Source organism: Zeus faber (assembly GCF_960531495.2).
Source record: "Zeus faber genome assembly, contig: SCAFFOLD_89, whole genome shotgun sequence".
Classification (NCBI taxonomy): Eukaryota; Metazoa; Chordata; class Actinopteri; order Zeiformes; family Zeidae; genus Zeus; species Zeus faber.
Window position 1 is genome coordinate 33,421 of NW_028293115.1, and position 14,776 is coordinate 48,196.

Below are 14,776 nucleotides of genomic sequence, written 5' to 3' on the forward strand. Positions count from 1 at the left end.
ACACTCTATGTACTGTTGTGATTACAGGTTTCTTAGTGCTGTTTCAAGTCTACTTAATCCCTGCTAATCTTGTTTTTAAAGGTTTTTCCTGACTCTATACACCACCAAAACCTGAGTGTGTGTGTGTGTGTGTGTGTGTGCGCGTGCGAGCGTGTGCACGTGCGCGCGTGTGTGTGTAGGTTCCTACAGTGTCCTACAGTGTGAATATTTCCTGTTTGCAGCCCCAGCGTGGCTGTATGAAGACAATACTGTACGAAGCCAGTGTGGGACGACGAGATGGAGGACGAAACCCAATATAGTCATGAGTATGTGCTGTAATGCATGTCTATACATAAGGCAGTGATAATACATTTTTACTCTTCTTCTGACATGTCCTTGCTTTGTCTGCCATCCAACAGGGGAGGAGTGTTACCAACACCAGACACTGTCTCAGACCAGATCGGCACTCATGGAAAATACACTCCCACAGAAGGAGCCGCTTCGCAGCATAACATGTAGGTTGAGTTTGTCTTTCAAGTGCATCATTCCTAACTTTAATATGACAAGGGGAAAGATCGCCTGGTGTGTAAATGAATTATTAAGAAAATAACAAAGATATTATGTTGTAGTGTCAGATTTGCACAAGAACTTGCATTTTTGTATTGAAGAGAAAAATAAAACTAAAATGATCAGGACAAGGGTCAGAATCTGATTGTATTTACAACGGCAGTGGAGATAAGAGGTACAGACAGTTCATTAGTACCATGGAGACTACAGTATTGTGTAATAAACACTATTAGATACAGCACAGCTATAAAACGGTTACATATAAATAAGAAATATAATTAGATGCAAACATACAGATACATCAAGGTATAGATGTTAATATTCACCTTTGTATGGTTACACGTCTGTACATAAAAAATATACGCAATATATTATACATATTGTTACACGGCTCAGTGTACTCGTTTCTGATTAGTCAACACATCAGTTATTTCCGAATAGTGACCATTGTCTGTCCGTTGTCAAGGGCAACCACTTCTCCGCCTGGTTTCACATCCACATGATTATGCTGCCTATATGATAATACTAAAACTAGCTAGGGGCAACATCTTGTGACGCTGCATATAAAGTACAATTGAAGACTGGAAGAAATTAATGCGGCAGTGAATAGTTTGCTACGTTGTTATCTAAGAAGCAGATGCTTTGCAGTTGTGGAGCTCTATGCCATGCTAATCATACTAATTATAAACGTATGCATTCAAATAAATTTTCTGTCTCAATATATTATTTTATTTGGTAAGTAAGGATCATGTGCAGCCAGTGGCTAATTTTCACAAAAATTGTCCGGCTGCAACTTATCCCTTAATTACTAAATATTCATGTCTATTAATGTAATCTTTATTAATCTATGTTTTCCATTCTAATATGAAAGAGGTGAGTGGTCAGATCATCAGTCAGTGAGTGCTGGATCAATGGTACTTCCTCTGGATTTCAGACAACATTCGCAGTCTACATGGCAAGGGTGAGGATTAATTTGAAAAATGTTTATTTGAATGCCACACAATATTTAACAAAATATATACACTTTATCATCATATAAAATACGTAAGACAAGATTAGACTTTATTTATCTACGGGGAGGAAATTCAGGATAGTTGTGTATAAAAACTGGGTTCTTAATATTTGTTGTTTTGCTTTACAATTATCCCCCCGTTTGAAAATCTTTGAGATTCCAGTACACATAAAAGTTTTGTTCCATAAAATGGTTTGTAAACTGCCGTCACAGCAACTCGGCCCTGCATCACACCTGAGTTCAGTTCATTGAGATTTGAGATTACAGATTTTTCCCTGCTGTAATAAAATATGTTTATTAACCTGTAGCACCACTGAAGGACGGCAACCTACAGATGATTATGCTTCCATAAGTACGAGCACAAATTACCCTCCATATATGAAGGAAGCCTTTCAACAGGATCAGTGGTGAGAAATTTAATAACACCCCTATCATCAAATTTGTCATTCTTAAATTAAAGAAATTCAGTGTGTATATGAAACTCCACTGTTGTTTAATTTAATATCATTTCATTTTCTAATTTGAGTTCAAGTCAAGTCTAACCACCAATCAACCTACAGCTAACTGATATAGATACATAATTATACCAAAATGCTGAAGCAGTTGTAGCATCTATAGCAGGGGCCTCAAACTACTAGCCATGGTGAGATCCGGCCTGCAATTTCATACATGTTTAGAATTTGTTGTAAAATCAATTTTTGAGTTTTTTCCCATTTCGATTTTTCCAAAAATTTACTTTTTATTTCACAGTTAACATTTACCAAGCTGCGCCCATCTGCGCAACATAAACACTTTAACTTGGACCAACAGCACTGTGATTTTAATGCGGAGTCGAATAAAGGAAGGGTGAATGAAAGGATTCAGAAGTTTATTATGAATTTCATTTTTTAAAATCTTTTATTCATCGCCTTTCTGGGAAATACATTGCGTTATAGGAAAAAACATTGGGTTTCACTGTTGATTTATGTTATCATTGTCAAACGGAACAGACATATGGACATTTTTTAGGATTCTAACTCAATAAATACATAAAAGCTGCTTTCACCCATGCATTGCAACCCTGAACTGATCCGCGTAATGTCTGCTTGAGCAGTATGTATGAACAGAACAGGTGATTTTCTGGAGAATTCACAGCGAGCAAGTGCGTGTGTCACGTGTTGAACACGTCTCTATCATGCGACAGTTATTTACCTTTGCACAGAGCTTCATGCACGGAGTGTAGCTGCTTTGTACTCCTTTCTGCTTTCCTTTATATTCCTTTCTACCCTTTCGTTTTTTATTATTGAAGATATTATTAAAGATAATTCGGCAGCCTCGTCTGCCATCCTGGGTGTGCTAAAACTCTGCAGCGTCATTGGGTCACTGCGTCACGTCCCGCCTCCTGCACGCTCTACCCTGGCTCTGCCCCTCAAGTCTTCACAATTAACACAGCCTTTAAAATAGCAAATGTCAATAAACAAATGAATAAAACAATGTAACACAAATTTCTTCAAGGTGAAAAGAAATGGGTGGCAGCTAATACCATGCAAAAGTTGGGCAAAATGTGCTTTATATATATATATATATATATATATATATATATATATATATGTGTGTGTGTGTGTATATATAAAACAAGTTTTTTTCCGACGAGTGTTCAAGTGACCCCCATAGGAGAGAACCTGGCCAGGTTATTTGGGTTTGAGAGCCCTGATCTATAGGCTACAAATTTTCAGAATTGGCTACTGATGTACTGATGCTCTTGGACACAGCCATCAGTGGTGTGACCTGGGGTCATTGGTTGTATCAGGTCTTGCATCAGACACCCTCACCCAGGTGACCCAGCTGATCCAGTTGATCAGGCCCCAAATTGTGTCCAAGTAGCAGTTTGTCCACGGATCATTTCTTTTGATCTACAGCATCAAGATGTCTTCTCGGCAACCTCAGTAGTGGATATGATGACAATCTTCCTGTGAGCACCACTGATTCCCAGAAGACTGTAGTTCTTGCAGGCCAGGGTGAGTGGCCCGCAAACCCCCTGCAGCCTACTTAAATGGTCATGCACTGTGTGCGCCACCCCTGCCTACGTCTCTCGCCAGTCTGTGTACTTGGCCCTTTTTCTTCTTATTGCCTTCCTCCATTTGGTCTTCCCAGGGGACGGTCAGCTCAAAAATGACAACCTGCCTTGTTACTGATGCCAGCACTATGTCTAGCCTGAGGTTGGTCACTACAATGGTCTCTGAGAATTTGAGCTGCCTCTCAAGGTCCACCTTCATCTCATGGTCCTAGCTTTGAGCAGTAGTCTTGCCGATGTTCTTTGCTCTGGCAAACATGATTGTCTTGTTGGTTGAAGGCACTGGCTCCAGATGATGGCACTGCATATGGTGTTTATTGCCTTCAGAACCTGCTCATGCCACCAACAATAGTAGCCCTCTCCCAGGGCTTGCGGACAACAGCTTAGGATGTGGTCAAGTGTCCTCTTCCCTGGCACGAGGGGCATGATGTAGAGTCCTTGCTCCAGCAGCAGTAGGTCAGGCTGGGGAGTACATTGTACGCAGACTGGATCAGGAACTTCATGTGATGGGTCTCTGCCTGCCAGAGCTCAGACCAGGTGATCTTAAGACCTTGTTGTTACATCCCCACCTTCCTACTGGTTTGAACCTTCTCAACCCATGATTGCACCTCCTCTTGCATCATCTTGCGCCATTCTTTGCCTCGGACCTTGTCATAGAGTATGGATTCGTGTTGCCATGGCCTGCCCGACCAGAGGTTCACACTAGTACACTGTGCCACAGCTGCGACTCAGCCTTGTCGAGTGCCTTCTCTGCCTTCCACTTCCTCCCAGGCCTCACTTCAATGCCACCGTGAGATATCTTCAGGTTGCTTGACTCACTGTACTGCAGGATCTGTCTACCACAGGTGACAATGCAAGGGAGGTTGCTTGTTGTTTGTTGTTTGTGATGAGCTTCTCCAGGTCCTGGATAATCCATCTGCACCCAGGCGCTGATGACATTGTCACACTAAGTTCTCCACTTGGTCCCGGGACAGAGCTTCCTTTGGCAGCCCTAATGACATCCTGGATCTCCTACCAACTAGACTACTTGTTGTTGGTGCTGCAGTGGCCATACATGAAAGTTTTCCTCCCTTGCTGGGTCACTGTAGGTGTTACAAGATGGTCGTCAATCTCCTCATTGAAGCAAGCAAGATTGCTGAATTGCTGCCCGAGCAATTGTTTTGTGATCCCAAAGGGATTTGCAATAAAGGCAGCCCACTTCCTGGCTCTCTCTGCCTCCACTTTGCTCTGCGAAGGGTGATGAGTCTCTTCCTGCTGATCTTATGGAGTTCTGCCAATCGCTACTTCCCTCCCTCACTTGCCTAGTTGAACTGGTGCTTCAATTAGCTTTGCTTCTGCCTCCAGTTCATGATCTTGCTTGACTGCCTTTCCACCGTGCCAGATTTTTCAATTGCCAGACTGATGGTGAATGTTGTCAGTGTATGTAGCTTCCAGTCTGCGTTGCCCTTCATTGTTGCCTAAAGGATCCCACCAACATCATTGTTGAACCAGAGCGTCTCCTTCTCTTTGCTTGCAAGAGGTCACTTGACATGCCAATGTTCTGCACTTTGCTTGGGGCTGAAGCTAATGGAACATGTAGGCTCCGTGCTGTAGCCTTAATACACCAATTTGATATCTAATAATTAATCATTGTCTCATTGGGGCACCATCTAATTTTATTTAGTTAAAAATGTGTTTCATTTAAGTAAATCAATCATCAAGTTTGATCTACCAGTCTTGTACCAAAAGTGTGTGTTTCTCCTTCATGGAGAAAACAAAACAATATCCTTAATAATAAAAGGAGCATTTATTTATGCTAAAATACTTGGCAAATAAAAGATTATATAGAGAGATGGAGAATAAGGAATGAAAGAATACAAAATCAATTAAACAAATAAGAAAAGAGTCATTGATAGATTGATAGAGTCATTGCTGATTTGGAAATAACGAAGAGAGTGTGTGATTGGGGTTACAATGAAGGGACCAGGAGATTAAATATAGTTCTAAGTTCTCATCTATTATACACCAACTCCCATTCAAGATGCTGTAGACGTGTGTTCTGGCCAGGGAATGAGAGAGAGGAGGCAGGTGGAGCAAAACAGCGCCTGTTTGCGTGTATTTATTAATAATTTAAACAAAAGGCGGCTCGTGAGCTAAAAGGGAGAAATTAACTGCTCGCTAGCAAATGAGGAAAGGGTCCAGAATGACGGAGTTTAGGCACGCACGTGTTTTCCCTACAGCACGCATCTCCCTCACTGCGGGGAAAAACAAAGCCTAAATTACTTCCTGGATCTGGATCGGACGAATCAGGGATGGGAGCCTGTGCCGCCTATCTGTAGCCGTGGCTTGACCATGACCCCTTGGCCTGCCACGTAATCTCTTGAACTTAAACTTGAACTTGAACATACCCCCAACAGCTGACTCACCCCCAAGTTCCCCTGTGATTCCTGTTGTACCGCGTGTAACTTTGCTCTCAGGTCCAGGACGTACTGGACCTCGTTTTTACTGGTGCTGGGACCTTCCTGCGAGTTTTCCTTAATCAGGTCGAGCACCCCACAAGGTCTCCTTTCAAACAGTAGTTCAAAGGGGGAAAACCCAGTGGAGGACTGGGGAAACTCCCGCACTGTGAACAACAGGGGGTTCAGCCATCTGCCCCAATTTCGGCTGTCATCGTGGACGAACTTCCGGATCACTTCCGGTTTTTCAACATTTTGTTGAAGCGCTCGACCAGGCCTTCCGTCTGCGGGTGGTACACGCTGGTCTGAATAGAGCTGACGACCAGTAAGCGTGCGTGACGCACACTGCGTTTATGTCACGATAGAAACATTTGTAGCTTCAACATAGTTTGGTTACAGACTCATGTTGACACTGTTCTTGTTTAAGCACAGAGAATGTTTGCAGACAGGTCCTCAGGACTTGTTATCAGTTCATGGGGTGTGACTTCGGTGAGGGAGAATAGGAAGGTGGTGTGTGTGTGTGTGTGTGTGTGTGTGTGTGTGTGTGTGTCTGTGTGTCTGTGTGTGTGTGTGTGTGTGTGTCTGTGTGTGTGTGTGTGTGTGTGTGTGTGTCTGTGTGTGTCTGTGTGTGTGTCTGTGTGTGTCTGTGTGTGTTTGTTTAAGAAAGGCAGCCTGGTTATACCAACAAAGGTTGTAGTGTCCTATTGTATCATGGGGATTTTCAGTCTCAGAGTCTGGAGTTGTGACTTTCAAGTGTTTATTACATGTCTGTCAAAACGAGACGGAGGGAGAAAGGGGTAGAGTTTCATCATAGAGTTTTGGGGCCCTTCTGTGGCTCAGTTGAGGGTTTTCGCACCAGTTGTCAGTTGCTTCTCACAGACCTGCTTGCCAGAAGGGAGCCGGTTCAGATACACAGGCTTTAATATGTCTCTCTTTTTAGTAGGCAAAGATGACTCCATAGTGCTGGGGTGGAGTCCAGGGTTATGGATGGCTGTTCACTACAGTGCACCGTGGAGGGACTCCAGGCCAGGCTCCTCCTGTGCCTCACCAGGAACATTTCCTGGTGGATTCTATGCGGTTTCCTCCAGATCTTCCCATACCTGCATCCCACACTCTGGGCATGATGGAGAATGCATAGAGAGCTGAGATGTCTTGGTGCAACTTGGAATGAGCATCATGGTTCACCGTTAAATAGAGGAGGGAAATAGTTTGGTCTACTTTAGGTTCCTCTTCAGCTGAATGACGATGCGACAGAAGCTGGTCGGGGATTTCATTTTATCAACACAGACTGGTGATTGCCTGGCTATCTTATGCATAAGAAATCAGGCAAAACCCTGCACAGTTTCCCTTAAACTATATCAATGATGGGTCAAATTCCAAGGCAACATTTCACCAGCCACCATCCAAAGCATGTGCATGTGTAGGTGTATTCATGTGTTGTAGTGTGGCTTGTCGTGTGATGATTAAGGATTCTTCTAATTCTTAAAGATTCTTCTAATGATGGTATTATGTTTCTTCTAGTCTTATATGAATTAAAAAACCTTTACATGTTTCATCTTTTAACTCATATCTACTGTATTTCCTCAAATGTCATTATTTCTCTCACTGCAGGCCAAAGAGAGAGGAAGAAACTCAGTCTACATCATCTACCCATTCGGCAAAGTCCTCCCGTTCCTTAGAACCTAACCCCTTTGCACAAAATGAGTGGTGAGCGCTGCACTTTGAAATAAATACTGTTGTGTAAACTTTTTTTTTTACAAACCAATGTTGAAGCCCAAATCTAAATTCATGTGACTCCCAGTAATATGTAACCCTTTCCAGACAATTGACAGTCACTGCTACACTCCACAGGACAAAAGAAGTGACATGTGACCTGTGCTCCGACCACAAAGCAGTGAAGACCTGCCTAACCTGCAACATCTCCATCTGCGAGGTGGACATTAGACAGCATTACCTCATTCCAGCCATGCAGAGACATATCCTGGTGGACATCACAGAGGATGTGGACAACAAACGCTGTCAGCACTTTCATAGAACTCTGGATGTATACTGCAAGACAGACCAGATGCAAATCTGCAGTCACTGCTCAAAGACAAGCCACAGAGAGCATGACTTGATCTTCATCAAGGTAAAAGTTTGAAGTTACAGATTACCTATAAATATTATAACAGACCCTGCGGCTGATTCTGCTTCTTTTTCACAGGCATAATAACAATACATTTATGTTGTTTGTCCTACAACAGACTCCAGCTGGAGAGCAACAGCCATGTTGGCCACTCCCAGGCGATGGTATGTATCAGCAAACAACCATTTTTCAAGTGGCCAAGGATACTTACACAGCAGCGGTCCTTTGGTTGACTAACATATTTCTTTATTACACATTGACATTTAAACTAACACTGTGGATGTGAGTAGTTTAAAGGATAGGCTTGCTATTTTTCAACCCAGGCCTTATTAGAATGATTCCCATCATTTATTTGCATTGTGACAAGCTGGAGGAGCGATAGTAGTAAAGCACTTAATATTAAAGCATTCAGCGAGGTTGTGCTGTGAACGCTTATGTATGATGGGAACCAACATTTTAATAAAGCACATGCTGAAAAATAGCAAATCTACCCTTGATTAAATATGGGCAGGGGCTGCCGTGAAAAGATGTCACATTGGGCCCGACCGCGTCACAACTACACAACCAACCACACAACTCCAGAACCCAATCGACCCATTCAAAGCTTTAATATACAAAAGATCTCTCTGGATGTTTACTTTTATTACTAAAAGAAAAGAAAAATAAACCGTTGGTTTTATTAGTAAATTGTAAATAAAATATGATGTTAGTTAATAATTTAATATTGAAAGATTATAATAATAATAATAATAATAATAATAATAATAATAATAATAATAATTGTAATCCCCCTGCATATGGGTGTATTGCAACAGTCATGACACATATTTATTTTGGCCTAATTTCTGTGCCAGATTGTGTGCCCCCTCCTGGTGAGATGAAGATCCAACCATTGAACGCTGACTGTGTGGCTATCAGCTGGGAACCTCCAGAAGGACCTGGCGGGCCGACACAATACAGAGTAGCTTGGCAGTATGATCAAGAAAGAAAAAGTTTGAAAGTCAAGAACGTATGCCAAGTTGAGATCAGCGGACTCAAATTGGGAAGAAAATATGACTTTGCTGTGACAGCAGAGGTGGAAAACAACAGGAGCATCTGGATTAGAAAATCATACTTCACTGGTATGTTTAAGTCTCTAATAGTGTTTTCCATTGTTTATTGGTTCTTTGCAATAGTTTACAATTTTATTTCTATGTTTCTATTTCAGTAATCCCACCACCGAAAGACTTGAAAATAGATGGTCTAAATTCAACCTCAATTACCCTACAATGGATCAAGGCTTCCCAAATATATGAAGGTCAACAGCATTTTGTAATTTCCTATGGCATCCCTGGAGCAGAAACAAGGATTATACACACAGAAAGCTGCACCAGAACTCTTTCTGACCTCCAACCAAACACTGAATACTCAGTCAGTGTCTCCACCGTGCTGCCAGAGGGTGAACAAAGTGAACCTGTGTCTTCAACCATTAGGACCAGTAAGCTCTCATTATCTCAGTATCCAAAATCCATAAAGATAAAATCCAACCACATATTTTAGAGGATCTCCTCAACTTTTTTGCAACTATAACAATTTTTAATTAAGACAACCAAACAAATTGGTTAATTACATGTGCATTAACCTGTCCTGTAAGGCGTATTTCATACACACATGTTTTACATCTCAGTTCGATCCGAATCATCCCTTTCTTTGGTCTTCTTACAATAAATTATTGTGCCGTAACCCTTTGCTTAAATTAGTTAATCACTGTCCATAATGCTGTTTTACGTATTAACTGTGTCTCTTAGATGAGTATGGGTTATGCTTGGTTATAATACATATTTTTTTCATTTGTCAATTCACAGGTTCCGTTCTCATGGAGATATTAACTAATGTGGGACTGAGTGACCATTATCAAGACAAACTCAGGTTAAGTGGTGTTCTGGAGATCAAAAGTGTTACTATGTCAGAAGAGCAACTTGACACAATGCAGTCACTTCCTGGGGCCTTTTTGAAGAAACTTATGCTGGCAAATGTAGATGCTCGGAGTGTCCGGTGTGATTTGTCTGATGAAAAGGCATACATTGTGGAATTAGATAGTTATGAACATAATGAATCTGAGAGCAATAATGCCAATGCTATCAACCCATTGGATCTCATCACTGCACTGTTTCTATGCTCTGATGGGTCCCTGCAACAGGAAATGATGCGGAAAATGGCAATGTGTCAATTTGCTGTTCCCCTTCTGTTGCCCAACTGTGAGACAAAGCAAACGACTTTGATGATCTGGGCAATGCGAGAAATTGTCAAGAAGTTTAAACCTTTCACATCTACCGGGACATTGGTTGAGGAATGCATTGTTGTCTCTGAAATTCCACTGGTTTCCTTTGTCACCCTGGGAAAAGACAGATTAAACAAGTACCAGATTTTGAACAAGATGCAAAGCAACGCATTTGTCCATCGCGACATGGATTGTGACCACGCACCCCGCAAGATATCAGATGGTATTGTTGAAATCAGCTGGTGTCTCCCATGTGGAAACAGAAACATAGATATGTTCGATAAGCCTGTGGCAGTAGCCAACCTTAGAGGAGACATTCTGTCCTTCAGAAAAGAATTCTCCTTCCTTTGCGAAGTATCAGCTGCAGTGTACATTTTCAGTGATGATTACATGAATACCATGAGTGTCCTGAAAGGGAAATACTTAAAAACACAACTTTTTCTGGTTATGGACGGACAGCGAGATGTATTTCGAAATTCGATCAGAAGACAAGTCTCATTTGACTGCAGCACACCGGTGAAAATGATCATCAAGAAAAGGCAGCATGATGCTGACTTTGTCAAAAACTTTCAGTTCTCAGTAACTAATGTTTTAAACGATAAACCAAATATTGTGACGATAGAAAAGATGGCTGAGGTGGCACGTCACCATGGGATTCTGGTGGACGAGGACAGTGATGAGTGTCGAAAAGCCCAACGTATGGCAGAGGAAATATCCAGCAAAATAACAGACACGCTGAATTTCAAAGAGGAACATCTACCTTTGCAAGGAATTCGTCGGGAACTCTCCCAAGTTGGCAGAGAGAAAGACAAAGCAGATTCCGTGGAAGCAAATTCTCTGACAACAAAAGAAGAAAGTCTGAGAGAAAAACTAAAAATGTTCAAAATGACGTCCATCATGGAAAAGTTCATCGACGCAATGTTAGATCAAAGCACAGAGGAGCGCTCCTATTTCCTCCAGTGGATGAAGATGAACCTGGACAACATGTCACGACAGAACTTGTCTGATTTAAGAGCGCAGTACAAAAACATTTGTCAGAGTATGCCAAAGAGAAATGACCTGATTGCGTGTTTAGATCAGAAAATGTTTGATTGCTCCTTGGGGTTGGAACACTTTTTCCGTGAATTGGGTCAATTATATCAGTGGTGCATGTCCGAACGTTTTTTCCTGGAAAACAGCTGTGAAAACAAACACATAGAGCAACTTCCTCAAATGTATGCTAAGATGCTGTTAGAAGGTCTCCCAATCGAACTTGTGGATGGTGACATGTCCGACATCCCGATGAAGTGGATAACAGATGTGCTCACCTGCCTCCACTATCTAGTCAAAACAAAGAGCAAGATCAGGGTAGTCACGGTTTTAGGAGTTCAAGGCACAGGTAAATCCACGCTCCTTAACACCATGTTTGGTGTCCAGTTTGCTGTCTGCACTGGAAGATGCACCAGAGGGGCCTTCATGCAACTGATCAAAGTTGACAGGAAGCTGAGAGAGGATATGAAATGCGACTTCATTATGATCATTGATACAGAGGGGCTCAAGGCTCCAGAACTTGCTCAACAGTGTGACAGCCGTGAACACGACCGAGAGCTGGCAACACTGGTCGTTGGCCTAAGCGATGTCACAATTATCAACATGACCATGGAGGCATTTGCAGAAATGAAAGCCATATTGAAGATGGTGATGTGCACCTTCCTTGGGATGAAACACGTGCAAAAGAAACCAAAGTTCTTGTTTGTGCATCAGAACGTTACAGACATGTCCACAGACGCCAATATAAGAGAAAGGAAAGAATTGTCGGAACAACTGGATGAAATGACTTTGGAAGCTGCCAAAATGGTGAACAATGACAAAATCAACAAGTTCACAGATGTAATGGATTATGATTCAGACACAAGTTGCAGCTATATGCCAGGGCTTTGGCATGGAATCCCCCCAATGGCTCCAGTAAGTGTTGCATACAGTGAGGCTGTCTATGACTTGAAGAAGAAATTGATTCAAGAACTTCAGCAACAACAAAGGGGTGATTTAAAAGATTTTCTGGAGCTGATAAAGAATTTAAGGGAATGTGTCAAATATCAGAACACATTTTGTCTTGGGAACAAGCTTTGTGCCGCATTCAAAAATTGGGAATTGGTGTTCAGCAGGAAAATTGCTTCTTGGATGGAAAAGTCTGAAATGCAAGTTTGTGATGGTGACACAATTCCTGAGCAACAGCAATTCCTGAGGGAAGCAAATACAGTGCTTGAATTGGCAGAAAAGGAAATGTTGCACAGCCTTGAGAAATACCTTGAACAGCAAGATCTCCCCACCAGCATCATTGAAAAACATAGGGAAGAACTGACTGCTAAGGCCAAGAAACTATGTGGCGACACTGGAAGCCAGGTGAGAATCAAACTACAGCAGTCATTCAAAAAAAAAGTGGAGGTTAATGTTAACAGCATTAAAAGTCCACAAGCATTTATGCTGGAAAAGCACATGCTGGAGCTTCTGCATCATTGCAAGAGCTCCCAGACACCGGTTTCAGGTAAGACACTAATACAAGAGTTTGAAAAAAGGTGGAGGAAAGCTGTAATGGATTGTGAGATCAACATCATGGAAGTCCCAAAGAAAGATGTCGCCCAGGAGGTGGCTGCCATGTTGAATGAAAACCTCATTCAGCACAACATTCACTGCATGATAGATGGAGAGACTTTGAGAAAATGTCAGACGGATGAAATTATTGTGGAATCTGGTAGTTGGCTTAAAAAAGCTGGTGATTTGGTCAGACATAGAAATTGGGACTACCACCATAAACAAATGAGGGAGCTGTGCAATAGTGTCATAAACCAATGCAGAGAGTTCATAACGGATATGGTGGAAAGGGAAGCTGACTACTCCAACACTCTTATCCAAGACATGCTGAAAATGATTGATCAATCAATGCAAAGGCATAAGAAATTGGTGTTGAGTGAAGAAATGGAGATCACACTCAAAAGGCACATTTGCAGCATTGCAGCTGCAGAGTTCCAGGGGATGCACAACAATTTCCTTGTTACAAGGGACCCACAGAAAATGCTAAAGGAGTGGAAAAAAAATTACTTAGAGGACTTTTCAGATAGGTTTCACAATAAAGACCAGGGCCAAAAGAAAGCAAAGGAGTTTGTTCGGCTTTGCTTACAACCTGCAGTTTTGGACTATGTAACCATGAGAACTGGACCAGATGTTGCACAGCAACTATTGATAAGCACAGGATCAAGGGATGTCAATGCACAGAGAGCTCTCAATGTCTTGATACTAGAGCAACTGGTATCCAAACTGGACTATGAGAAATACTGTCAGTACATCCATGACTACGAGAGGTTCGTAAAAAACTGGGTGCTTGATCATCTTGAACAGAAGCTTTCCAAAGAGGCCTCCCTGGGCAAATTTGAAAAGAAACATCTTACAGATGCAGCTGACATGATAACCACTGCAATTTCAGAGGTCAGACACTCTGCTCACGCCACCGGGGAATTAAACTCCTTCATTAATTGTCTTTGCGATGCACTGAGCAAGAAGCTTCCCTTGCCAGCAAACGCTCTCGATTCCATTATGATTCTGGACTTGGCTTATGAGGAACAGTTTGCAGACCATCTCACAACATATGTGAGTGAAATGCAGCTGCGCCTCGCAAAACAGTACGAGGGGAGCGACAACATCAGAAAAAGAGTGAGAAGTGTGCTCTTTAATACTCAGCAGCTAAACCAACTGCTTGGCTGCAAGGAACGATGTCCCTTCTGCAAAGCCCCATGTGAGGCGGGGGACGGAGATCACGATCAACACTTTTCCGTGGCTCACCGTCCTAAGGGCCTGAGCGGCCTCAAAGCCTCAAACACATTGGTGGCAGAAACATGTTTTTCAGTAAGAGGCAACACGTCGACATGGAGCCTGTCAAGCAACAGTCAAGCAAATGAGAATGGCAGCATGCATTTCCTGAACTGGAATTTCACTGTTGGTCCCAACGCAGAGCTATCAAACTACTGGAAGTATGTGATGGTTACATTTAACGAAAAGATAGCAAAGGATTTTGGGGTGCTTCCGGCTAAAATCCCTGAATCCTGGAAAAGTCTGACGCGCAGTGATGTATTCAGTGGCTTGAAAGGAGCTTTGAAATAACATTAACCATTTAAGCGACATCATAACCACTGCGATCAACAATGACAACTTTGAAACATTAGCTATGGTATTTCACATTGAACATAAGATGTAAAATCAGTGGCGGCTGCTGGTGATATTGGATGGGAGGACTTAAGAAAAAAAAGTGGAAAATCATGGGATACAGAAAAAAACAATATCATTCACTTCTCATTAGCCAGAACTTCCTATG

The 14,776-nt window shown here is 42.1% G+C and overlaps 1 protein-coding gene across 1 annotated transcript; it reads left to right on the top strand.

Moving 5' to 3' along the window:
• Positions 1–10,026: 10,026 nt before the first annotated feature.
• Positions 10,027–14,565, top strand: LOC307247643 (up-regulator of cell proliferation-like; the record flags this gene model as incomplete). Its single annotated transcript, XM_080024681.1, has 1 exon — positions 10,027–14,565. One exon carries the CDS (start codon positions 10,027–10,029, stop codon positions 14,563–14,565), a length of 4,539 nt encoding a protein of 1,512 aa, XP_079880807.1.
• Between the last annotated feature and the right edge of the window lie 211 nt (positions 14,566–14,776).